Source organism: Dysidea avara, chromosome 4 (assembly GCF_963678975.1).
Source record: "Dysidea avara chromosome 4, odDysAvar1.4, whole genome shotgun sequence".
In the NCBI taxonomy this organism is placed as follows: Eukaryota; Metazoa; Porifera; class Demospongiae; order Dictyoceratida; family Dysideidae; genus Dysidea; species Dysidea avara.
Genome location: NC_089275.1, coordinates 22,389,781 through 22,415,659, shown reverse-complemented (window position 1 = coordinate 22,415,659; position 25,879 = coordinate 22,389,781). Strand labels below are relative to the sequence as shown.

At 38.4% G+C, this 25,879-nt stretch overlaps 2 protein-coding genes across 2 annotated transcripts; one reads left to right on the top strand and one right to left on the bottom strand.

Moving 5' to 3' along the window:
- Positions 1-16,816: 16,816 nt before the first annotated feature.
- LOC136253672 (uncharacterized) lies at positions 16,817-22,311 on the top strand. Its single transcript, XM_066046332.1, has 2 exons — positions 16,817-16,823; positions 21,129-22,311. The coding sequence occupies exons 1-2, from the start codon at positions 16,817-16,819 to the stop codon at positions 22,292-22,294; spliced, it is 1,173 nt and encodes a 390-aa protein (XP_065902404.1). The 3' UTR covers positions 22,295-22,311.
- A 337-nt stretch (positions 22,312-22,648) lies between these two features.
- On the bottom strand, positions 22,649-23,311 carry LOC136253671 (uncharacterized). Its single transcript, XM_066046331.1, has one exon. It carries the CDS (start codon positions 23,309-23,311, stop codon positions 22,649-22,651), a length of 663 nt encoding a protein of 220 aa, XP_065902403.1.
- Positions 23,312-25,879: the final 2,568 nt, after the last annotated feature.

The window sequence follows — 25,879 nt, the reverse complement described above, 5'->3', positions numbered from 1 at the left end:
TACAAACTAATCAGTTCAACATCAGTATCACTTTCAGCTCTACTAATACTAGATCAGGTGCCAGCAACAAACTCTTGTTACCTCAACATCTTAAAACAACATATCATGACATTCTTATTTTCAATGCCACGTAAATTCTAGACTTAAACATGTCAGTTTGTTTGTTGAAATCTATATCTGTGGGATCATTTCCTGAGAAACTTTGATGAGAATAATAACTGTACTTTACATCACTATGTGTCCATGCTTCAGATGTCACTAAACAAAACCAATTTTAAGCACTCATAACACTTTTAATAAGGCAGAACCGAAAGTCGGTTCAATAAGCCAGACTCGCTATTGAACCAACAATAAAACTTAGACAAAAAAGGGTCACTAAACGAAAAAAAACAAAAAAAACCACAAAACTCAACCTGGGTTCGAACCCTGGACTATTGGAACTGTATAGGCAGTGGGCTTACCATTGTGCTACCACTGCTAGCTACCCACTAACCCTACTTTTCTACCTTTAATATAAATGCTACTCACGTAGTAGTCTCACTATATACACTAAATACAGTAAGAAGAACGTAACCTAAAGGTGAAGAAGAAACCAAAGCTGAACCTGAGCCTAACCCTAATGCTAATGCTACTTTTCGCGTCCCCTAAAGTCGAATGGTCGGAGAAACTACTAGACGCGAAAATAAAAAAACCTTTCGATTCAGTAACCACTACCTATAATTAACTTATAATGAAAATGTAATTTAAGTATATAGTTAGTAATAATTGTACGTTGTTATGGCTGTTGGTTCCTACCAACAGACCTTCGGTGCTTTCACACCATAAAGCATAAATAAGTAAATAAATAAATAATAATAGTGTTCATCTCTCAGCGTAGGATTTATCCTAAGACGGGTACGTAGCTCTTCGTTGAACCTACTCTGTTGCACCTTCTCTGTATCCTTCTCATATAGCTCATTTAAATGGCCCTTTACAAATCTAGTCGAGATAAATCTTAGGTAGCTATCTAGCTATCACGTGTCACGGGTTGATATGCCACCTTCAGTTACAGTATTACATGACCCCGAAACACCTATAGTACAAATATTATTAAAGTTTCCGCGAATTTGGCTAATTCTGGCATCATTGTGTTCATAGAGTTGCTCTACACATATCACACCAGGAAAAGTTGCTAAACAGACACAAGGTAGGCAGTACAATAGCTAATTAATTTCATTTTTACTAATCGTAATACTATTATTATTATTATTATTATTACTAGTAATAACAAGAGTAAAGAATTTAGTCTTGGTAATAACTATAGCAAAGCCCTGTATGGGGCATAAATAAAATTATAATAGTAGATTGGATAGGGATTCTTTAAATTGCTCTAGAGTTATAAAATCATTAACGTTACTAATAGGGAGATCGTTCCATTCAAGGGGAATAGTTCTTGGAAAAAAGAAATAATGATATAAGCTTACATCGGTAGATACTTTGATAGTGGCGATACTTAAAAGGGTGTTGAGCTCGGTATTGAGTATGATTGGCAGGGTAGATAATTTAGTGGTCCAGGAACTTTGAAATGATAAGTTAGCTACTTTATAAAGTGAAAGGAGGCGAAAATGTTTTCTATTTTGGATTTTGAAGGGAAGGCCAGTTCAAATCCATTAGCCCTGAGCATCTGTGATATACTGTCATGGTCATTTCTACGTCAAGTACTAATCGTAGTAGCTAGCTAGCTAGCTATATAGCTGAATGAATTAAAATGCTTTTTCTCAGTTTTTGCCAATGTACAAAGTATAGCAAATGTCCGCTAACTGATGACTAAACAAATTATTTCTCACCAGAATGAGTATATAGTTGCATGACGATGGGCACACTCATGACACTGTAGACTGGATTAGCTACTGAGGTTTATTTAAAATCACTATAGCTAGACGTAGCTATTTACGTATGACTCATCTTGGGCTATAGCTATACACTTTGTTTTTGTTTATTGAAGAGAATATTGTTGAATCATATTGCTGTTGTGTTGTTTGTGGATCAAGTGCCCGTCGGTATCGGACAACGTAATAAAAAATATTCGAGACGTTGTTTGTTGAGTCTCTTTGGTTTACTATTTTGGTGTTTGGGCCAGGCGCGCCCACAGCCGGCCGGGGGCGGGCTGTGGTCGCGCGCTTCGCAAGGGTGTGTGTACTTATCTACCTATGTTTACCCGTACGCACCCACGTGAGCAAAATTGTTAGATGGTAAAAGGCAGCCAGGATGGAATAATTAGCTAAATTTAAATGCCTGTTCAATTGTTCCGCGGCAGTTACATGAATAAAAATAGAACTTATGCATAAAAGGTCCTCAAACAAAACAAAAAAATGTCTTGAGCGGGAATCAAACCAGGGACCTCCAGTACTTGAGTCCAGTGTCTTACCATTGTGCTACGTGGCTCCCAGCTACCCAACTCCCTTAGTTTCTACCGTATATGTCTTCGAGTGAAGTAACTTCTATCAAGACACACAGTAGTGTGTCGTGCGGTCCAAGAAGCTGGCGCGCAACACCTGTGAGTATATATTGCATGACAGGAAGAAAGAAAACGCAATTTTAGCACCTCCGTTGCTCTGTGCTGCCTTCATGGAACAAGACGATTTTTGATGTGGACACGCCCTCCAACTTCAGTACACCACATTCCAAATTTGAGCAAAATCGCTTTAAGCGTTCCCGAGATATGCGACTTCACAAATTGGCTTAGTTTCTTCGTTTTTATCTTATTTTTCTTTTCGCACACTTACAAAAACTGCTATAAAACGCGAACGCAATGTCCGATTGCCTTGACATTTGGCACACAGAAGGGGGATATAAAGGCGCATCTCTGTACCAACTTTGGCTGGAATGCAATAAACAGGTAAAGAGTTATTAGCGATTGTTCATGACAAATAACACCAATATGTTGTCACGCCTACAGGGTAAACCGCTTATGGGAAGAAGCTGAAAATCGGTGGGTGAATAGGTTAACTATTGAACCTCAAACCTTTTGTGGATTGAAAGAAATTAAGCTAAAAACCAGGAAGATACAATGAAAAAATCAACAGTGTGTAACAATTACGCAATCGAGAATATATTATAAAAACGACTACTTTCCACGCTTACCAGAAAAACCGCTTGGAATAATGCTTTGAAATTCGCTTTACAGATGGGGTAATCATCTTAGAAAGGCTCTTCAATGGTGTAGAAGAATTAGACTTAAAGCCACGGAGTTATAACACGAAATCCAACTTGGTGTAGCAAGTGCGAGATCGGGATACTCTAATAGAGCAGTCACCCTGAAAAGAATTCAGATCAGCTAGAAACTAGTAACCTGTATAGAGATCAGCTACAAACAAATCGCCCTGCCGAGAGTTCAGCTACAAACAGGGGCGTAGCTAGCCAGAAGGTGATGGAGGGGCAGGCATGCCCCCACGAAACACTCAAAATCATTCATAATTGAAAAAAAGGCTAATGACCCAATGGTGGGCTAGCCAACATACGGTGTCGTATTATTACAGCTTAAATAACTAGCTACGTAACCATTTCAGTACTGACTGCTTCCAATCGAGGTAGCTATATTCGTCGAGCATCATCGCACGTGCCACAACTGTACTCCAACAAATTCATCCACAGTCCGGTAGAGCTAATACTTTAGTGCAAATACAGGTTACTTTACGTTAGCCACAGCCTGTGCTGCAGTCCTAGCATACTGCTGACAGGATGACGTATTCACTCACTTCACTCAGCGAAATTCAAATGCCATGTATTGCACGAAATCCCACCTGTCTTGCTAGCAGAACTTTTAAGCTTGACTGATCCACCTGACCGGCTGACTGACAAAGTAAAAACAGACTGCACTGCCGTACGTACAAAGGTCCAGTGTGATCGACTCGATAAAATAAACTTGGTACATTTATTTAGCTAACACTTTATCACCTCGTAGACAGTAGGTTCGTAGCATCATCTGGTTTCCTTTGTCACTTGTGAGTTGTGACTCCTTCCGTGGAGAAGCGGGGTTACTCTTTTTAGATTCAAAAATGTTCTATCACGCGAGTAATCTAGGCTAAATATAGAAGTCTATGTGTCTAATATTTTCGTTCGATGGGTTCACGAGCGAGTTGAATGTTGTGTGTGCGCATTCACTAGCAACCCCTGGTGATACCGCGTAGTAGTGTACATAATTTACAGTCATTTTAATACTGGTAAACTTGTGACGAAGGTTTTAAAAAAATCATTTAGTGATGGGAGGGCAAATACCCCCCCTTGCCCCCCCTTAGCTACGCCTCTGGCTACAAACAATTCACCCTATAGAGAGATAAGCTAGAAGAAGTTACCTTGTAGGGAGTTCAGCTACAAAGAAACCACCAAGTAGAGAGTTCAGCTGCAAACAAATCACCTGTAGAGAATTAACAGCTACAAACAAATCACTCTGTAGAAAGATCAGCTAGAAGAAGTCACCTTGTAGAGAATTCAGCTACTAACTAGTGACCCTGTAGAGACATCAGCAAGAAGAAGCTACCTTGTAGAGAGTTCAGCTACAAAGAAACCATTATGTAGAGAGTTCAGCTGCAAACAAATCACCTGTAGAGAATTAACAGCTACAAACAAATCACTCTGTAAGCTAGAAGAAGTCACTTTGTAGAGAATTCAGCTACTAACTAGTGACCCTGTAGAGACATCAGCAAGAAGAAGCTACCTTGTAGAGAGTTCAGCTACAAAGAAACCATTATGTAGAGAGTTCAACTACAAACAAATCACCCTGTAGAGAGATCAGCTAGAAGAAGTTACCTTGTAGATAGTTCAGCTACAAATAATTCACCCTGCAGAGAGATCAGCTAGAAGGATTCACCTTGTAGAGTGTTCAGTTACAAAGAAACCACCATGTATATAGAGTTCTGTAATGAATATCTAATCCAAAACAGCTAAGCTGTAAAAAAACAGTGCAGCCCTCAAAAAGGCTATGGTGAAAAAGGATATGAAATCCAAGGTGGCGGCCAAGAAATGGCTGTGATGGTAGGTTAATAGTAAAAATTTTATAACGACAATTCAGGTGAATTTTTGTGCCGCTTGGTCTTGGCACACAATTCACCTAAATTGCCGTTATTAAAATTTTTACCATTAACCTACCATCACAGCCATTTCTTGGCCGCCATCTTGGATTTCATATCTTTTTTCATCATAGCCTTTTTGAGAGCCGCACTGTTTTTTACAGCTTGGCTGTTTTGGATTAGATTTCATTTCTTTTTGTATTTGTATACCCCAAAGCCGGCCTATGGCCGGCATTGGGACTTTTTTAACCTGTCTTTTTTTCTTTACTACAGGAAGAAGAAAAGATGAAGCAAATGTACTTTCTGATTTTATCAGTAAATGTACAAATTATATTTAAATAATACATTTATTTATTGCAGAACTCTCTACATGGTGGTTTCTTTGTAACTGAACACTCTACAAGGTGACTTCTTCTAGCTGCTCTCTCTACAGGGTGAATTGTTTGTAGCTGAACGATCTACAAGGTAACTTCTTCTAGCTGATCTCTCTACAGGGTGATTTGTTTATAGCTGAACTATCTACGAGGTAACTTCTTCTAGTTGATCTTTATACAGGGTGATTTGTTTGTAGCACAATTCTGTGCAGGTGATTTGTTTGCAGCTGAGTTCTTTACAGAATGCATATGGTTTCTTTGTAGCTGAACTCTCTACAAGGTAACTTCTTCTAACTGATCTTTCTACAGAGCAATTTGTTTGTAGCTGAATTTTCTACAGGGGGATTTCTTTGCAGCTGAACTCTCTACATGGTGGTTTCATTGTAGCTGAACTCTCTACAAGGTAATTTCTTCTAGCTAATCTCTCTACCGGGTGATTTGTTTGTAGCTAAACTCTCTACAAGGAAACTTCTTCTAGCTGATCTCTCTACAGGGAGATTTGTTTGTAGCCGAACTCTCTACAGGTGATTTTTTTGCAGCTGTACTCTCTACATGGTGGTTTCTTTGTATCTGAACTCTCTACAAGGTAATTTCTTCTAGCTGATCTCTCTATAGGGAATTTTGTTTGTAGCTGAACTCTCCACAAGGTAACTTCTTCTAGCTCGTCTTTCTACAGGGTGATTTGTTTGTAGCTGAACTCTCTACAAGGAAATTTCTTCTAGCTGATCTCTCTACAGGGAGATTTGTTTGTAGCCGAACTCTCTACAGGTGATTTGTTTGCAGCTGAACTCTCTACATGGTGGTTTCTTTGTATCTGAACTCTCTACAAGGTAATTTCTTCTAGCTGATCTCTCTATAGGGAGTTTTGTTTGTAGCTGAACTATCTACTGGTGATTTGTTTGCAGCTGAATTCTCTGCATGATGTTTTCTTTGTAGCTGAACTCTCCACAAGGTAACTTCTTCTAGCTCGTCTTTCTACAGGGTGATTTGTTTGTAGCTGAACTCTCTACAAGGAAACTTCTTCTAGCTGATCTCTCTACAGGGAGATTTGTTTGTAGCTGAACTCTCTACAGGTGATTTGTTTGCAGCTGAAATCTCTACATGATGGTTTCTTTGTAGCTGAACTCTATGCAAGGTAATTTCTTTTAGCTGATGTCTCTACAAGGTCACTAGTTTGTAGCTGAACTCTCTACATGATGGTTTCTTTGTAACTGAACTCTCTACAAGGTGACTCCTTCTAGCTGATCTTTCTACAGGGTGATTTGTTTGTAGCTGAACTCTCTACAAGGAAACTTCTTCTAGCTGATGTCTCTATAGGGAGATTTGTTTGTAGCTGAACTCTCTACAGGTGATTTGTTTGCAGCTGAACTCTCTACATGATGGTTTCTTTGTAGCTGAACTCTCTACAAGGTAACTTCTTCTAGCTGATCTTTCTACAGGGTGATTTGTTTGTAGCTGAACTCTCTACAAGGTAATTTCTTCTATTGATCTCTCTACAGGGCGATTTGTTTGTAGCTGAACTCTCTACATGGTATAGTTTCTTTGTAGCTGAACTCTACAAGGTGATTTATTCTAGCTGAACTATCTCTTTCCATAGTTGCATGAACTCCCTACGAGGTAACTTCTTCTAGCTGTTCTCTCTACAGGGTGAATTGTTTGTAGCTGATCTCTCTACAGGGTGATTTGTTTGTAGCTGATCTCTATACAGGTTACTTGTTTGTAGCTGATCTCTTGAATTCTCTTCAGGGTGACTGCTCTATTAGAGTATCTCGATCTCGCACCTGCTGCACCAAGTTGGATTTCGTGTTATAACTCCGTGGCTTTAAGTCTGATTCTTCTACACCATTGAAGAGTCTTTCTAAGATGATTACTCCATCTATACAGCGATTTTCAAAGCATTACCCCAAGCGGTTTATCTGGTAGGCGTGGCAAGTAGTAGGTTTTTATTAGCTAATCTCGATTGCGTAATTGTTACACACTGTTGGTTTTTTCGTTGTATCTTCCTGGTTTTTAGCTCGATTTCTTTCAAACCACAAAAGGTTTGAGGTTCAATAGTTAACCTATTCACCCACCGAATTTCAGCTTCTTCCCATACGCGGTTTACCGTATAGGCGTGACAACATATTGGTGTTATTTTTCTTGTATAATCGCTCATAATGCTTTGCCTGTTTATCGTATTGTAGCCAAAGTTGGTACAGAGATGCGCCTTTATACCCCCTTCAGTGTGCCAAATTTCAAGGCAATCTGATATTGCATTCGCCTTTTATAGCAGTTTTTGTAAGGCCACTCCAATTGGTAATTATGTTTCTGGTCCTTTGAAAATGAGTCCTAGGTGCGGGCGGACGGAATTCAGCACCAAAGTAACAATGAAGTGACTGCTCAATTAGAGTACTTTTGTGATTTACTGACTGTTCTATTAGAGTATATCGATCTGTACTATGCACTATGTCCATTTCTTGCAGGTTTTCACTGATAAAATACAAATTATGGTTAGATTTAGCATACTTGTTGCAGCCCAATATTTGTTTCTGAAATCCAGGTTTTTCAAAAAGCTGATGCGGGAATTTTACCCATGTATCTCGTGTTATTTCTGAAATTTAACATTCTCCAAAAAAGGATGCGGGCGGTTGACCAGAAACATAATTACCAATTGGAGTGGCCTAAGTGTGCGAAAAGAGGAAGAAAAAAACGAAGAAACTAAGCCAATTTTTGAAGTCGCATATCTCGGGAACGCTTGAAGCGATTTCGCTCAAATTTGGAATGTGGAGTGCTGAAGGTGGAGGGAGTGTCCACAGCAAAAATCGTTTTGTTTCATCAAGGCAGCACAGAGCTATGGAGGTGCGAAAATTGCGTTTTCTTTCTTCCTGTCAATATACTCACGGGTGTTACGCGCCGGCTTCTTGGACCGTACGACACACTACCGTGTGTCTTGATATGTATTATGATTATGATTATGATGTGATTTGGGTTGAGGCTTAGAAGCCTGTACACCCATTCAATTACATACATATACATACATAAATTAGATGCAATGAACAAAAATTAACTATGAATATAATTATTACATTAACATAAATCTATAGTCATAAAAGTAATTATCTATAGCTGATTTAAAATTATTTAATAAAGAATTTCCTACAATATCACTCGTAAGATTGTTCCAATCATTAATTACTCTAGTACCAAAATAGTATTATATATATAATTAGTACATTTACTGATAAAAACAGAAATATTTAAAGTATTTAACATTTGCTTCATCTTTTCTTCTTCCTGTGATAAAGAAAAAAAGATAGGTTGAAAAAGCCCTAAAGCTGCATGGCCATAGGCCAGCTTTGGGATATACAAATACAAAAAGAAGTGAAATCTAATCCAAAACAGCTAAGCTGTAAAAAGAGTGCAGCCCTCAAAAAGGCTATGGTGAAAAAAGATATGAAATCCAAGGTGACGGCCAAGAAATGGTTGTGATGGTAGGTTAATGGTAAAAGTTTAATAACAACAATTCAGGTGAATTTTGTGCCAAGACCAAGCGGCACCAAAATTCACCTGAATTGTTGTTATTAAAATTTTTACCATTAACCTACCATCACAATCATTTTCTTGGCAGCCACCTTAGATTTCACATCTTTTTTCACCATAGCCTTTTTGAGGGTCACATTCTTTTTTTTGTTTTAACTCTTGACTTTAGCAAGCTTTTGGTAAAGTCCCACATGCCCGGATGTATCAGAAACTCACATTACGGAATTTGTGGACCAATATTAACTTGGCTCCAAGCTTTTCTAACCAACAGATCCCAGCGTGTCATTGTAAACAACATTAAAAGTCATGCAACTCATGTACTTTCAGGTGTGCCATGGAGGAACAGTGTTAGCCCCCTATTATTTCTGATGTATATCGATGATCTCCACTACTTGTGTTTGAAGCAAAGTAAGACTCTATGCTGATGATGTCCTTTTATATTCTTATGTTTACTTGAAGGATGATTGCATCTCTCTACAGTGAGATTTAGATGCCCTTGAAGAATAGTCACTTAAATGGCAAATGCCTTTCAACCCTTCAAAATGCAAATTTTTACGCACTACAAATATAAAGAGCCCAATAACTCATACTTACTTTATCGCAATATCCCCTATCAAGGAAGTTACAACCACCAAATACCTTGGAGTTAGGCTTGAGTACATTATGCCTTTTAAATTGCCTATTGTTCTTTCTGGCAGTTCTTTTTTTATTCCTAAAATTATTCCCAAATATTCCTGGAGTAATTTCTGGAAATGTAAAAGTCAAATGGATATTCTTCTGCAGCTCAAAATATAACCACTTGCAAGCATAAAAACTACACCCAAAGATCGAGATACTCTAATAGAGCAGTCACAACTAAGCTTGTCTGACTGTTCTTTTAGGGTAAATGACTGCTGAGCTCTATTATATAGGGTCCGCAACGCGAAAAATCGATATCCTCCAATCAACTACCTAACTATTGTCATGTGTTAGGCTAAGTGTAACTTGAATAACACCAGCGTGGCAGCCAAGTTTGTCTCTTTCTTCTGGTAGAAAACGATACAAATGTCTTAAAATCACGTGATTTTTCGCTGCAGCGGTTCGTAGGGTTCTTCGTATGCCACGATATTCACTCTCAACATTGTTCAAGTAGTCTATCATCAACTCAAAGTATTGGTTTGATTTTATTAGTCAGTTTCTGGTGGCAGCACGATCTGTGCAGCTTTTTGACAACAGACAAAATGTTTCTTCCTCTGGAGCACAGGACAAGCAGAGCAGCAACTGCGCCGTGGGTCAGCAATGACCAGTACTAGGTAAAGCACCTGCATGCGGAGTATGATTATAATTGAAGCTTGTTAGCCATCTATATGCTGAAATTCGGCCAAAATGACGCGATTTTTGCAAACAAATACCAGAATGGTTGATACATCAGTGAGACAGTCTCCAACAGCAATGATACAAAGCTTATAAATACCTAACAATACGGCTTTCTCGCCCTGTAAACGCATAGAGCAATCCAATGCATGAAACAGGCACTCACGTGATCGATATTCAAATCTCGGAAAATATTATTATATTTTATAATTGTAAGACTCATATGCATGAGCATAGTACAATGATTAGTTACAAATTAAATTAGAATGTAAGTAAATAAGTAAGTTAATTAATTAAGTATAAGTAATTAAGTAAGTAAATTAATTAAAGATAAGTAATTAAGTAATTGAAGAGATCACTAGTGTACAAGTGTAGAGAATTGTTGTAGAGTTGGTGCATTGACAGTGACACTTGGTAAAGCATTCCACTGAGGGACTACTCGTGGAAAAAAACTGTACTTATAGCTATTAACTGTTGAAGATATTGTAACAAATCTTTTGTTGTGACCTCTAGTGATAAGAGAGTTTTTAATCATACATTCTGGGAGTGAAACATCTATTAAACTATTTAAGATTTTATAGAGGACACATAAAGACTGAATATCTCGTCTTTTCTTCAAGCTGTCCCACTGTAAAGTTGATAACATTTCACAAACACTGCTGTATCTGTTAAAATCAGACATCACATATCTAGCAGCTCTCCTTTGAACAGATTCTAATTTGTTAATGTTAATGTTGGTATAGGGGGACCAAACAAAAGCTGCGTACTCCAAAATTGGTCTGACATATGTACAATAAGCATCAACTCTAATATTCCTCTGACAGAAATGAGTGTTTCTTCTTATAAATGCTAGGGCGGAGTTAGCTCTTTTACAGATACACTCAATATGCTTGTTGAAAGTAAGTTTACTGTCTAATGTAAGTCCTAAGTATTTAGCTTCCTGTACATGGGCAAGCATTTGATCATACAGTGTGTAGTGTGTGACAGTTGGATGCACTTTGTGAGTAATTGTTAAAACGACACATTTAATTGGGTTAAATTGCATAAACCATTTGTTTGCCCAATGTTCCAGACAATGTAAATCATTCTGTAGGACATCGGAGTCATGCTTAGAGTGAATTTGGCGATACAATAGACAATCATCTGCAAATAGGCGACAAGTAGATTTGATACAGCTGGGTAAGTCATTTATAAAAACAAGGAACAGTAAGGGGCCCAATACAGAGCCCTGAGGTACTCCACTGGTAACATTGACAACTTCTGAAATAGAACCATCACAAACAACTTGCTGTTTACGGTTGGTTAAAAAAGACTGAATCCAGTTAATTGTCTCTCCGGTAATTCCGTAGTACCTTAACTTTAACAGTAATAGTTTATGGGAAACTTTGTCGAAAGCCTTGCTGAAATCCAGCAGTATGCAATCAGTTTGTGCATTGTCATTTAAACTGGATGCTAAGTCATGGACGGTTAATAGTAGTTGAAGATCAGCAGAGCGTTTTTGGCGGAAGCCAAACTGATTGGTTGAGAGGATATTGTTACGTTCTAAATAACCCATCACATGCGAGTAAACAATGTGCTCTAAAGTTTTACATAATAAAGAAGTGAGTGAAATGGGCCTGTAGTTGGCTGGGTCGGATCGTGATCCTTTCTTGAAAATAGGTGATACTGTTGCTTTTTTCCAATCTGTAGGGATTATGCCTTGTTTAAGGGAAGCTGAAAACAAAATGAACAAACATGGAGTCAAATCTTCTGCAAACATCTTCAGAAATTTAGCAGGGATGTGGTCGGGTCCTGCAGCTTTTGATGGATCAAGATCTTTTAGAAGCTTAGTTATTCCAGAGGCCTGTAAATTGATTTTAGAAATACTTGAGAAAGGAGAGTCCCCAATGGTTGGCAGGTCTTCATCATTTCTGTCTGGTGTAAAAACAGTACAGAAGTACTCGTTCAAGATCCTCGCTTTTTCTTGACTTGTTGTATAGGATTGCCCATTTCTTTCTAAGGAGGGTATACCAGTGTGATCAGATCTTAAAGATTTGATGTACTTATAGAACATTTTCCGCTTACCATACACATAAGGATTGTGGATAGTCTTATACATATACTGATTGAAAGCACGTCTAGTTTCCCTTTGCATAGTTCTCTTAATATCTTTAAACCTATTCCAGTAAGAAATTGAATTTGAGGATCTTGCTTTGTTGTAGTACCTCTGCTTACGCCTCCTTAGCTGTTTGATGTTGCGACTAATCCAGCGTTGTTTGTGGTTTATACGGACGGTTTTAGATACAACTATAATCTATTCCAATGACCTTAAAATCGCTTGGAATCAAGTGACAACCAGTTCGTGTGCATTAGGTTCAGCATCTCGATTAGCCCAACAGTCTAAGACTCTTCCTACGATGCCATCACAGCACAAAACACACCTGCGCTGGCCCAGACCACGCCTGAGTGAACAATTAAACAAATATTTACAAAAGGAGCACACTGCATGGTTCCTATTCAGAAATGAAAGCGATTTCATGGGTATTTCGGCGATTTGAATTTCGATCACGTGAGTGCTTTTTTTTTTAGCTTTATAGTGCAATGTTACAGGTGTGCATGGTTGTACAACAATAAAAGTGAGTTTGTATACAATTGCACTAAAGGTAATCTGGTAAGTACCAGATCCCATAACTTAAATTAAGTACTTATCATTACTTATATAATTACAATTAGCTGCTAAATGTATCAAAGTTAGGTGGCTTGGGATGTTTGGAGCAGATGCTACAAGGACATGTAAAATGGAAACTATGCTGGTTGTCTGGATCGAAGTTTCTTATAAAATGCTGCCATAGGATTTTAGTTAGATGAAATTTAATGGTTCAGGCATTAGATTACTCTATGCGTTTACTGGGCGAGATAGCCGTATTGTTAGGTGCTTATAAGCTTCGTATCCTTGCTGTTGGAGACTTTCTCACTGATGTATCAACCATTCTGGTATTTGTTTGCAAAAATCGCGTCATTTTGGTCGAATTTCAGCATACTTGTACTTTTTATCTGTTGATCAGATGTATAACAGGATATATATATATATGTACGATTATACTCCACTTATGGAGGTATGTATATTAAATCTATATTATTATTATTATTATAAAAGGCTGTTTAGCCTTATTAATGAATAATAAATAATATAGATGGCTTAGCCAGATGGCTAACAAGCTTCAATTATAACCATACTCCGCATGCAGGTGCTTTACCTAGTACTGGTCATTGCTGACCCACGGCGCAGTTGCTGCTCTCAGGGGCGGATCCAGGGGGGCACAGGGGCACGTGCCCCTCCCTCCCTTAAAAAAATGTATATAAGATCAAGATACTCTAATAGAGCAGTCAATCACCAATCACTCTAATAAAGCAGTCACAGTGTTCATGGGGAAGTGTAGCTTACTTAGGAAGCTATAAATAGGATTTTATTTTACATAACATACGTGATATAATATATTTGTTAAAGGATAACTAGCTATTATTGTTGTGACCTTTTATTATTTTTTTTTATTTATTTTTTTTTTTGCTCTTCAACTTTTTTTCAGCAAGGTGTCCCCCCTCTTTCCAGACTCTGGATCCGCCCCTGGCTCTGCTTGTCCTGTGCTCCAGAGGAAGAAACATTTTGTCTGTTGTCAAAAAGCTGCACAGATCGTGCTGCCACCAGAAACTGACTAATAAAATCAAACCAATACTTTGAGTTGATGATAGACTACTTGAACAATGTTGAGAGTGAATATCGTGGCATACGAAGAACCCTACGAACCGCTGCAGCGAAAAATCACGTGATTTTAAGACATTTGTATCGTTTTCTACCAGAAGAAAGTGACAAACTTGGCTGCCACGCTGGTGTTATTCAAGTTACACTTAGCCTAACACATGACAATAGTTAGGTAGTTGATTGGAGGATATCGATTTTTCGCGTTACGGACCCTATCTATTATAGAGTATCTCGATCTTTTTGCCCGATATTGTGCTAGCAGTGATTGTGGATGTTCCTTTACGAATTTTTCTGCGATACCACATGAAAAATGTGTGAATTCTAATTAATTATTCTGGAAGATCACCCTATTATTCTAGAATTATTCCTGATTCTTTTACTACCGATTATTCCAAAAATTATTCCGGCATAATGTGCGCATGCCTACTTGGAGTATTAATTGACAGTAAGCTTACGTCGAACAACCACATACAGCCTGTTGCTCATAAAACTTCCCAAGTAAGTGGTTTCCTGCATCATAATCTAAGACAAAGTCCTTCAAATATTAAAGCAATAATTATGTTTCAAGTCAATGGTTTGTCCAATCCTTGAATATGCTTCCTCTGTATGGGCCCCCCACACTAATGTTAACATTCAGAGACTAGAAGCTGTACTAAGACATGCAGCCATACTCCAGTGTGACCAACATGCTAGAGTCATTAGAGCCTCCAAACCAGAAGGAACATAACCAAACTCATTATTATGTATAAAATAATCATTAGAAACTTACACATTCCCTCCAACTCACTGATCCCCAATCAACATGATCAGGGGCAGTGGAACAGGCCAAAGAGTGAGGGGGCCAGGCCAGCTGTAAGTTGAAGACCAAAAAAAAAAGTCACAGCCTGCTGACAATAGCTGCTCTCCAACAATTATATCTCCTTATCAAAACACACGGTAGTGTGTCGTACGGCCCAAGAAGCCGGCGCGCCACACCGTGAGTATATTTACAGGAAGAAAGTAAACGCGATTTTCACACCTTTGTAGCTCCGTGATTCCTTATCCGATTGAAACCAAAGTTGCTGCATAAGTGCCGGCTAGGTAGGGGAGTCCACATTCCAAATTTGAAGAAAATCGCTCCAGCCATTTCCGAGATACAAGCGACCAAAGTTTGGGTTTTTTTCTTCGTTTTTTCTTCTTCTACTTCTTTTCGTACACTTTTCAAAATCCACCATAAAACGCGAATTCGTGCTCCAATCGGGCTGAAATTTGGTATACTTAAAGGGCTCATTAAGGCGAATCTCAGTACCAAGTTTGGTAGGGATCCGATGTACATTCACGGAGTTATGACCAATTATTTGCGTAAAATAAGGTCGAAGGTCTGTCACGCCCACAGGGTAAACCGCTTGAAGGAATGAGCTGAAGATTTCTATGTAGATGGAGTAACTATCGTAGGAGTGCCTTTTTGTGGTTAGAAAGGAATCCAGTTAAAGGCCATCGAGATATGACACAAAACCCAACCTGTGTCACAATTACGCGATCGATTTTTATGAATAAAAAACTATTAGTTTTCACGCCTACCAGGCAGACCGCTTAGAGCAGTAAGCTGAAAATCGGTGTGTAGCTGGAATAATTACCATAGAAATTCCTTGCTGTAGTACAGAAGAATCGGATTACAAACCACTGAGTTATGATTCCAAAGCCAACTACGTGTAGTATATGCGAGATCGAGATACTCTAATAGAACAGTCACCCTAATAGAGCATTCAGCTACGTTTATAACTTACTCCATTACAGAATTATATGACATTGCAATTTATTCTGTAGGGAGTTCAGCTACAAACAGTTAATCTTATAGACAATTCAGCTACAAGCAAGTCATCCTGTAGAGAATTCAGCTACAAATATGTTGCTGTAGAGATTCAGAACATTATATTTGTTTGTTTTTGTATTTTAAGGATAAAGGCTTATGCCTGTACATCCATAAACAAAATTAATAATTATTATGTACTTAGCTATTCTAATTACTATACAAAATCAAATAAGCAATTACTGTAGTGTCTGTCCAGCAGTGTTTTAAAATCATTGACAGAGGGAGAATCAACAATAGATTGGGGTAATGAATTCCAGTCATCGATTACTCTGTTACTATAAAAATTAGATATTGTATACGAATTAGTGTGATGTTTGAATAATTTCCTTGTGTGACCTCTTGTTACAGTAGAAGTGGATGGGGTATATAAATGATTTTCTATATCATAACTGCCTTTGAGAATTTGGTACAAATATAACAAATCACCCCTTCGTCTACGGTGTTGTAAAGATGGTATGTTTAGATGTCTTAATCTGTCGTAGTATGATAAATGGTTGATAGATGGAATCATTCTGGTTGCTTTACGCTGCATTCTTTCAAGTTTTTGATTGTCAAGTGTGTAAGAAGGTCCCCATATGACATTGTTATATTCAACAATTGGGCGGACAAGTGTTTTATATAGTTTTACCATGACATCAGAGTCCTTACACTCAAATGATTTACAGATGAGACCTAGAATCCGGTAGGCCTTTTTAACTACCATATCTGTGTGAATGTGAAATTTTAATTTTGAGTCAATTTGTATGCCAAGATCTCGAATGTTATCCAATAGCTCCAGCTGGATTCCTGCTATAGTATAATTGCTGGTGTATGGAGCATTACCAATATGTAAGACCTTGCATTTTAAAATATTAAAAGATAATAACCAATGTTTTGACCAGTCAAGCAAGATATTTATGTCATTTTGCAGTACAAGGCAGTCTTCAGAAGAATGGATGGTATGATAGAGCTTTATATCTTCTGCAAACATCAGTAACTGACTGGAGACAAGTGATGGCAGTTCGTTAACATATAGAGAAAACAATAATGGACCAACACTACCAGAGACATGTACATGAATCTCCTATGAAAAAACAAGCCCAACCTATGAATTGTTAAATTTCATTGGTTGGTACCAATGAAATTTGATTTTCATGGCATTTTCATAGGACAAATCTATGAAAACCCTATGAAAAACACCAATGAAAATCCTATGAAAAAGCGATTTCATGGAATTTTCATAGGTGGTTGTCCTATGAAAATAAATTTCATTGGTACCAACCAATGAAATTTAACATTTCATGAGGTTTTCATTGTGTTTTCATGGACATGTCTCTGGTAGTGCAAGTATTGAACCTTGTGGGACACCGCTGGAAACCTGTACCCAAGATGACAAAACACCATTAATTTTAACACATTGACGTCGACCCGTAAGAAAACTTTTGAACCAGCTCAAAAGTTGACCGTTAATTCCATATGCTTGAAGTTTCAATAAAAGTCTAGTATGTGGGACGCTGTCAAATGCTTTTGAGAAATCAAAATAAACTACATCAGTAGAGAGACGTTCATCGAGTGATAAGGTCCAATCATTTAAAGCATGTAGTAGTTGAGTACAACATGATCTTCTAGGAACAAACCCATGCTGATTAGGTGAGAGTAAGTTATTGTCGGAGAGGAAATTGGACAGAATATCCTTTATAATAGATTCAAATATTTTAATGACAATAGACGTTAGACAAACAGGACAATAATTATCTAGTTTAGTCTTGTTACCCTTCTTGTATATAGGTGTTATGTAACCAATTTTCCAATCATCTGGTAGTACACTACTTTCTAAAGATTTGTTAAAAAGGATAGACAGAGGGACACATAACTGATCTGCACACTGTTTGTAAACCTCCGTTGGCCATCCATCTGGTCCAGGTACTTATAAGTCACACTGAAGAGAATTCAGCGATAAACAAGTCACCTTGTAGAGACAACAAGTCACTCTGTAGAGAATTCAGCTACAAACAAGTCACTGCATAAAGGGTTCAGCTACAAAATAGCTACCCAGTAGAGAGTTCATCTAGATCAGCTACAAACACGTTACTTTATGCAATGTTCAGCTACAAGTAATCACTCTGTAGAGACTTCAGCTACAAACAAGTCACTCTGTAGTACAAACAAGTCACCGTGTAGCTGGAGAGTTCAGCAACCAATCAAAAAAACCACTCTGTAAAGAGTTCAGCTGTACAAACATGTTATAACTCTATAGAGAAAGTTATAACTCTATAGAGAGATCAGCTAGAAACAAGTCATCCAGTAGAGAGATCAGCTACAAGACATCACCTTATAGAGAGTTTAGTTACAAAGGAACCACCATGTAGAGAGTTCAGCTGCAAACATATCACCCTGTAGAGAGTGCAGCTATGAACAGATCACCTTGTAGAGAGTTCAGCTAGAAAAAGTCATCCTGTAGAGAGATCAGCTAGAATGATCACCTTGTAGAGATTTCAACTACAAACAAATCACCCTGCAGATATTTCAGCTACAAACAAGTCACCCTATAGAGAGATCAGCTAGAAGAAGTTACCTTGTACAGAGCTCAGCTACAAAGAAACCATCATATAAAGAGTTCAGCTGCAAACAAATCATCCTGTAGAAAGTTCAGCTATGAACAGATTACCCTGTAGAGAGATCAGCTAGAAGAAATCGCCTTGTAGAGAGTTCAGCTGCAAACAAATCATCTGTAGAGAGTTCAGCCGGAAACAAGTTCACCCTGTAGAGAGATCAACTAGAAACAAGTCACCCCATAGAGAGTTCAGCTACAAACAAATCACCCTGTAGAAAGATCAGCTAGAATAAGTCACCTTGTAGAGAGTTCAGTTACAAAGAAACCACCATGTAGAGAGTTCAGCTATAAACTAGTGACCTTGTAGAGACATCAGCTAGAAGAAGTTACCTCGTAGAGAGTTCAGCTACAAAGAAACCATTCCGTAAAGAACTCAGCTGCAAACAAATCACCTATACAGAATTCAGCTACAAACAAATCACCCTGTAGAAAGATCAGCTAGAAGAAGTTACTTAGTAGAGAGTTCAGTTACAAAGAAACCACCATGTAGAGAATTCAGCTACAAACAAATCACCCTGTAGAGAGATCAGCTAGAAGAAATCACCTTGTAGAGAGTACAAAGAGACCACCATGTAGAGATTTCAGCTACAAAGAAACTATTCTGTAAAGAGTTCAGCTGCAAACAAATCACCTGTACAGAATTCAGCTACAAACAAATCACCCTGTAGAGAGATCAGCTAGAAGAAGTTATCTTGTAGATAGTTCAGCTACAAATAAATCACCCTGTAGAGAGATCAGCTAGAAGAAGTTAGATAGTTCAGCTACAAATAAATCACCCTGTAGAGAGAGAAGCTAGAAGATGTCACCTTGTAGAGTATTCAGTTACAAAGAAACCACCATGGAGAGTTCTGTAATAAATATATGTATTATATATATAATTTGTACATTTACTGATAAAATCAGAAATATTTAAAGTACATCTGCTTCATATTTTTTTCTTCATGTGGTAAAGAAAAAAAGATAGGTTTAAAAAGTCCCAAAGCCGGCCATAGGCCGGCTATGGGGTATAGAAGTGAAATCTAATCCAAAACAGCCAAGCTGTAAAAAAAATAGTGCGGCCCTGAAAAGGCTATGGTGAAAAAAGGTGTGAAATCCAAGGTGGCGGCCAAGAAATGGCTGTGATGGTAGGTTAATGGTAAAAATTTTAATAATGACAATTCAGATGAATTTGGTGCCGCTTGGTCTTGGCACAAAATTCACCTGAATTGTAAAATTTTTACCATTAACCTACCATCACAGCCAGCCACGTTGGATTTCACATCTTTTTTCACCATAGCCTTTTTGAGGGCCGCACTCTTTTTTTACAGCTTGGCTGTTTTAGATTAGATTTATAACTACACATACGTAGCTAAGTAATTTGCTACATTGATTCTCTGAATGCTGTGACTGCTCTATTAGAGTATCTAGATCCTGACTGTTCTATTAGAGTATCTCGATCTTTTCTTGCGAACGGTGTCCCACAAAAGTGGGTGGGCCATGGCACCCCTGTCTCCACCGCCTATGAACACGATATAAGAAGAGGATACTTTACCCAATTACAAACTAGACTCATATAAATTTTCTTTTTCCTTCCACTATAAAGTTATGGAACTCCCTCCTCCCTACTGTAATTAACTCCCCTACACTGAATCAGTTTTGTAATACGATATATGATTATGATTATGATTATATACTGGGTCGAGACAGCACAGCTGATAAATGACCCAGGTAATTACAAAAAAAAACAAACATTTAACATATATATGCATACATAAAATTATTTATTGTGTGATGACAAGGTGGTTGGTAAAACTTTCTGTGGATTGCTCTTCAATAAAATCGTTAGGTAAAGTGTTCCATTCTCTTAAAGTATTCGGAAAGAAACTTTTCTGATACGATACAGTGGAACTGACTGGGATCATAATTCGATGTTGATGGAGCTGTTTTGTATTTATTGTTAATCAGCAGGACCCTCCAGGGGTATAATGCTGATGTGCAATTACATGTGTACAATTTCAATTAGTTACTTAACTATATAAGTATGTACAATTACAACAAGTTACTTAATTATATACATATGTACAATTACAATAATAAACTATAAAAATATATACAATTACGATAAGTTACTTAACTATATACATAAAAGGGGCTAATTTTTGCTTAAATTCTTCAACACAGTCAGTCTCAATAATCTCATCATCTAATCTATTCCATTCTGGTACAGTTCTTGGGAGGAAGGAATATTTATATACATCAATTCTTGGTTGGTAAGGTACTAGTTTAAAGTTGTGTGAGTGTCGGGTCCGTAATACAGTAGATTTAAATGGGAGACAATAGTTCGGTATAATTTATAAATTATGTAGTACTTTATATAGTAAAACTAGTCTAGCTGATTTGCGACGTTCTTGTAGTGTAGGCCATTGCAAGTTTTCAAGGATGTTAGTGATGCTGTCTCTATTATTTCGTCTCCATGGTTGACCTGTGACAAAACGAGCAGCTCTATGTTGGACCATCTCTACTTGATTTATGTTGGTTTGGTGATATGGATCCCATATTAGTATTAGTATTAGTATTACAGGTAAAGAAGGCTCAAGGAGCCTGTAAAGCCTGATCTGTACAAAAAGAATTTAACACATTTGCAACTACATAGCAATTACAATTACAATAGATCTCTCACTGACTAATACTAATAGATCTAATAGATCATCACTAATAGATCTCTCACTGACTGGGAGATCTATTAGTGATGTGGAGAGGGCTCTTTTTTCCTTACCTGTTAGACTGGATGGTCTTGGTATCTGTGATCCCAAATCTCATTCTGATGCTGAGTTTGATTCTTCTGTGAAGATTACCTCTGCGCTTGTTGCTTTGATTGTTCAGCAGGAGCTAACATTTAGCATTGACACTTTGGAGGCCCAACGCTCGGCTAAGTGTGAAGTTGTGCGAATGAAGCATCGAGCACATGATGAGGTCGCTGCCACTTTGTGTCAATCATTACCAGTTGGTCTGCAGAGGATTGTGGCACTGTCTAGTGAGAAAGGGGCCTCCTCTTGGCTTTCCGCTTTGCCTGTAGAGGAGCATGGTTTTGCTCTGCATAAGGGTGCCTTCCGTGATGCTCTCTGCTTACGCTATGGGTGGCTCCCATCTGGATTGCCAACCCAGTGTGTTTGTGGTCAAGGATTCTCTGTGGACCACTCCATGAACTGCCCTACAGGTGGCTACCCCACCCTTAGGCACAACGAACTTAGGGATTTTACTGCTGCCATCCTGTCAGAAGTCTGTACTGATGTGTGTGTTGAGCCCCCTTTACAGTCTCTCTCTGGTGAAACACTCACATACGCTACTGCAAATCGTGAGGATGGAGCACGATTGGATGTTTCAGCTGTTGGGTTCTGGGGTGGTCACCACCAAAGGGCTTTCTTTGATGTTAAGGTGTTTAATCCAACTGCTTCGTCATACCGTGCTACACCAGTGGCTTCATTGCATCGGAGATTTGAAAAGGAGAAACGTAGGAAATATGAACAGAGGATTAGGGAGGTTGAGATGGGTTCATTTACCCCATTAGTCTTTTCAACGTTTGGTGGAATCAGTGGATGTACCAGCATCTTTTACAAACGTCTAGCCTACTTACTGTCCCTGAAGAGAGAAGTTCCCTACAGCAGCGTGATGTCTTGGCTGCGTTGTCGCATCAGCTTCTCGTTGCTCCGCTCAGCGATTGCGTGCCTTAGGGGGGCGCGCTCCCACAGTGGCTGTCCCATCAGCCATAGGGCACTTGGCCTTGTACTATCAGAGGGTCGGGTGCCTTCCCCTAATTATTTAAATTGCTCCCTTTAATCTCAGTCCAATTTTTGTCTAGCACTTCAACATCTAGTGCTAGGGGTGGTGGCAAGGGGTGCTGGTTACCCCGGGGAAAAAAAAAATAAAATAAAATAAATAAAAATAAAAAAATAAAATAAAATAAAAAAAAACTACATAGCAAAAACTTATATACAATAATAGTTAACTAATTAATAATCATACAATAAAGTAGACCAGCCACTGTCAAGAAAATTTTTAAAATCATAAAGTGTGGGAGCATTAACTATGTGATTGGGTAAACTGTTCCAGTCATTGATGGCTCGTACAGTGAAAAAAGTAGATCTCACTCTTGATGTTGCTTGAGGTTTAAATAACTTGTAATTGTGACCCCTAGTTGTTGATGAAGTTGCAGTAGTAAACAAATCTGATGTATCTAGACTGAAATGGCTGCAATAGCTGGTAGAACATTATCATATCTCCGTGCCATCTGCGGTATTTAAGTGATGGCAAGTTTAGAGCAGTGAGGCGATCATTATATGTGCAGTTTTGAAGATCCTGGACCAATTTTGTGGCTCTTCTCTGTATCTTCTCTATTTGTTCTTGATCTAGAATGTATTGTGGTCCCCAGATGATGTTACCATACTCTAACACTGGGCGGATATATGATTTATACAAGTTGATGAATGTAGCATGGTCGAAATTCTGAAATGTCTTGTGAATAACTGCTAGTAGTCTGTTAGCTTTCTTGGCAACTGTGGTGGTATGATCGTGAAACTTTAACTGATTGTCAATCATTATTCCCAAGTCCCTTAAAACATCACAAGATGTAATAGTAGTGCCATCAATTACATATTCACCAAATCCGTGAGGTTTACCTAAGTGTAACCAATTACACTTACTAATGTTGAACTTCAGTTGCCATTTCTTAGACCATGCAAAAAGCAAATTTATATCTTGTTGAAGTTGGCAAAAGTCGTCCACAGTCCTGATAGTTCTGAACATCTTCACGTCATCTGCAAATTGAAAAATGGGACTATTAACTATTAAGGGCATGTCGCTGACATATATATTAAACAAAATAGGGCCCAAAACAGAGCCTTGAGGCACTCCACTACTGACACTTGACCAATCTGATGCATGACTGTTCAGTACAACTTTCTGCTTCCTTCCCACAAGAAAATTTTTCACCCATGCTAGCAGCTTGCCAGATATGCCACACCCTTGCAACTAGGAAATTAAACGGTTGTGCGGGACGGAATCAAATGCCTTAGCAAAATCAAAATACAAGATGTCAACAGAATGGCCATCGTCAAGCGCTTTGGTCCAATCGTTCATGGCCAATAACAGTTGAGTTGAACAGGATCTTCCAGGAGTAAAGCCATGCTGATGAGGAAGTATAACATTATTAGTCATCAAATGATCTTGGATGTTGTCTTTAATGATGGATTCCAAGATTCTACAAATAGGCGAGGTCAAACTAATAGGACGGTAATTGCTAACATTAGAGCGATCTCCCTTCTTATGTACTGGAGTTATTAGAGCTTCCTTCCAGTGCTTGGGTAGTACTGAACACTCCAAGGACTTGTTATACAGGAAAGATAAAGGACTACTTAGCTCTTGTGCACATTCTTTTAAGCAAAATAGTGGCCAGCCCTCTGGGCCAGGAGCTTTATTGGGGTTCAGCTGGGTCAGTTTGTCAAACACTATTGCTGGAGTAATTGTGATGTCTGTAAGTGAAGAATGGCAACCATCTAATTGGTACTGGGGGATTGATGTACAGTCCTCTTTAGTAAATACACTAGTGAAAAATTTATTGAAAAGTTCACACTTTTCTTGATCTGAGTCAGCAGCAGAATTATCATCATGTCGTAATGAATTAATTGATGGGCGTGTCTTGATATTGGGGAACAATACTGTCTAGTTGGATACTGAGTACCTGTGCATTATAATCTCTTTGATTCCTTTACAGTAATAAATAATTATATAAATATATATTTATAAATGCCAATCATAATAATAATTACCAATGCGGGTGACAAAACTGGATTTGTTTTTTGTGGCGGCAGTTGGTTAGCTTCTGGTGTGTTATTAGTGCTATTTGAATCGGGAAGACTATGATAATTTTTTTTACTGGTGTTTCCAACTATCAAACAGTATGGTAGTACTGTTTAAGTAGGGTTTGCATCAAAAGCGACGCGCGCCGCCAAAAATACCGCCTTTAAAAACCAGCTTAGAAACTTCTTACGCGACAAAAATCACCTTTACGGAATAATATTAGTCCATCTAACATCAAATGTAGCGTTAAAAACAAGAAAACACTTACTGGCGGCCGGATATACAATTTTAAAAAAATCGTCAAAACTCGAAATTTCATCTCACTCACTCACTCACTGACCACAGTCGCAAGCCTAGAGCCCAAACGAAGCAGCGCACGGTCACCATTTTACACCACAACAACAAACTCACCGGTGGGATGTGCCTTTTGGGGTTCCGACGAGTGTACGCCCTGTGCGCCTTGTCTTTTCTTTAATCAGGCTGCTTGTCTTCTTCTTCATCCAACGAAACCATACCGAGGCAGGGGTGGATACGGGGAGGGGGATCAAAGGGGGCCCTCCAAAAATTTTTAATATACCAAGATCGAGATACTCTAATAGAGCAGTCACTCTAATAAAGCAGTCACAGTATAAGAATAGTGTGTAGTGAGCTATTAAAGATTTTTATGTACTTTATCAGCTATAAATGCGTGGTTGGTGATGTGGGTAGCTATTGTCAGTTGGCTGTGACCCTTTTTTTTTTTGGGCTCACCTTATCAAACCAGAGACAATGTAGTGCCTCAGTTCATTTTAGACCCCCCTTTCTGTAAGTCTGGATCTGCCCCTACAAGGCGTTAATTTTCCATATCAGCACTTTCTTTAAGCAGCATAATAGACGCCACAAAATTATTCAAGGCGCTTAGACTACGCTACTGTACGGCCTCCGACTGAGGTACCAGTACTCCAAGATACAATGACGATAGGTAACAAGGTCACGCCCATTCTTTATTCTATATCGATCTATCGATCAAGACTACGATGACCACGCCCCTTTTACGCTAGCTGTATTTGTGACCACACACCCTTAAGTTGGCTGATTCGAGATACTCTAGTCTAATAATCGATCGAAACCACGATGACCACACCCCTTTTTGGGGCAAGCACAACTTCGCAGGCTGACTAGAGATACTCTAATACAGCAGTCACCCTAATAAAACAGTCACATGTTTATAGCTAGCTGTATGCTTTAACAAAAAAACTAAACAAACTATAGTATATTAAAAATTATGAGTTTAAAAATGAAGTAGGGTTTCAAGCTATAAAAAGTAGTGAAACAAGAGATGAACAATGGTAGCTAGAGATGTGAATACCAACAACGGGTTCATGAAGTAGAGAATGCCTCATTTACTCCCTTAATTTTTACCACTACTGGTGGAATGGGTGATGCTGCTACTCAGTTTTATAAGAGATTGGCCAACCTTTTGAGTGCAAAGCACAGTCTTTCCTACGGAATAGTGATGGGATGGCTGAGATGCAAATTGAGCTTCTCTTTGTTGAGGTCTGCAATTATGTGCATTCGCGGTGCCAG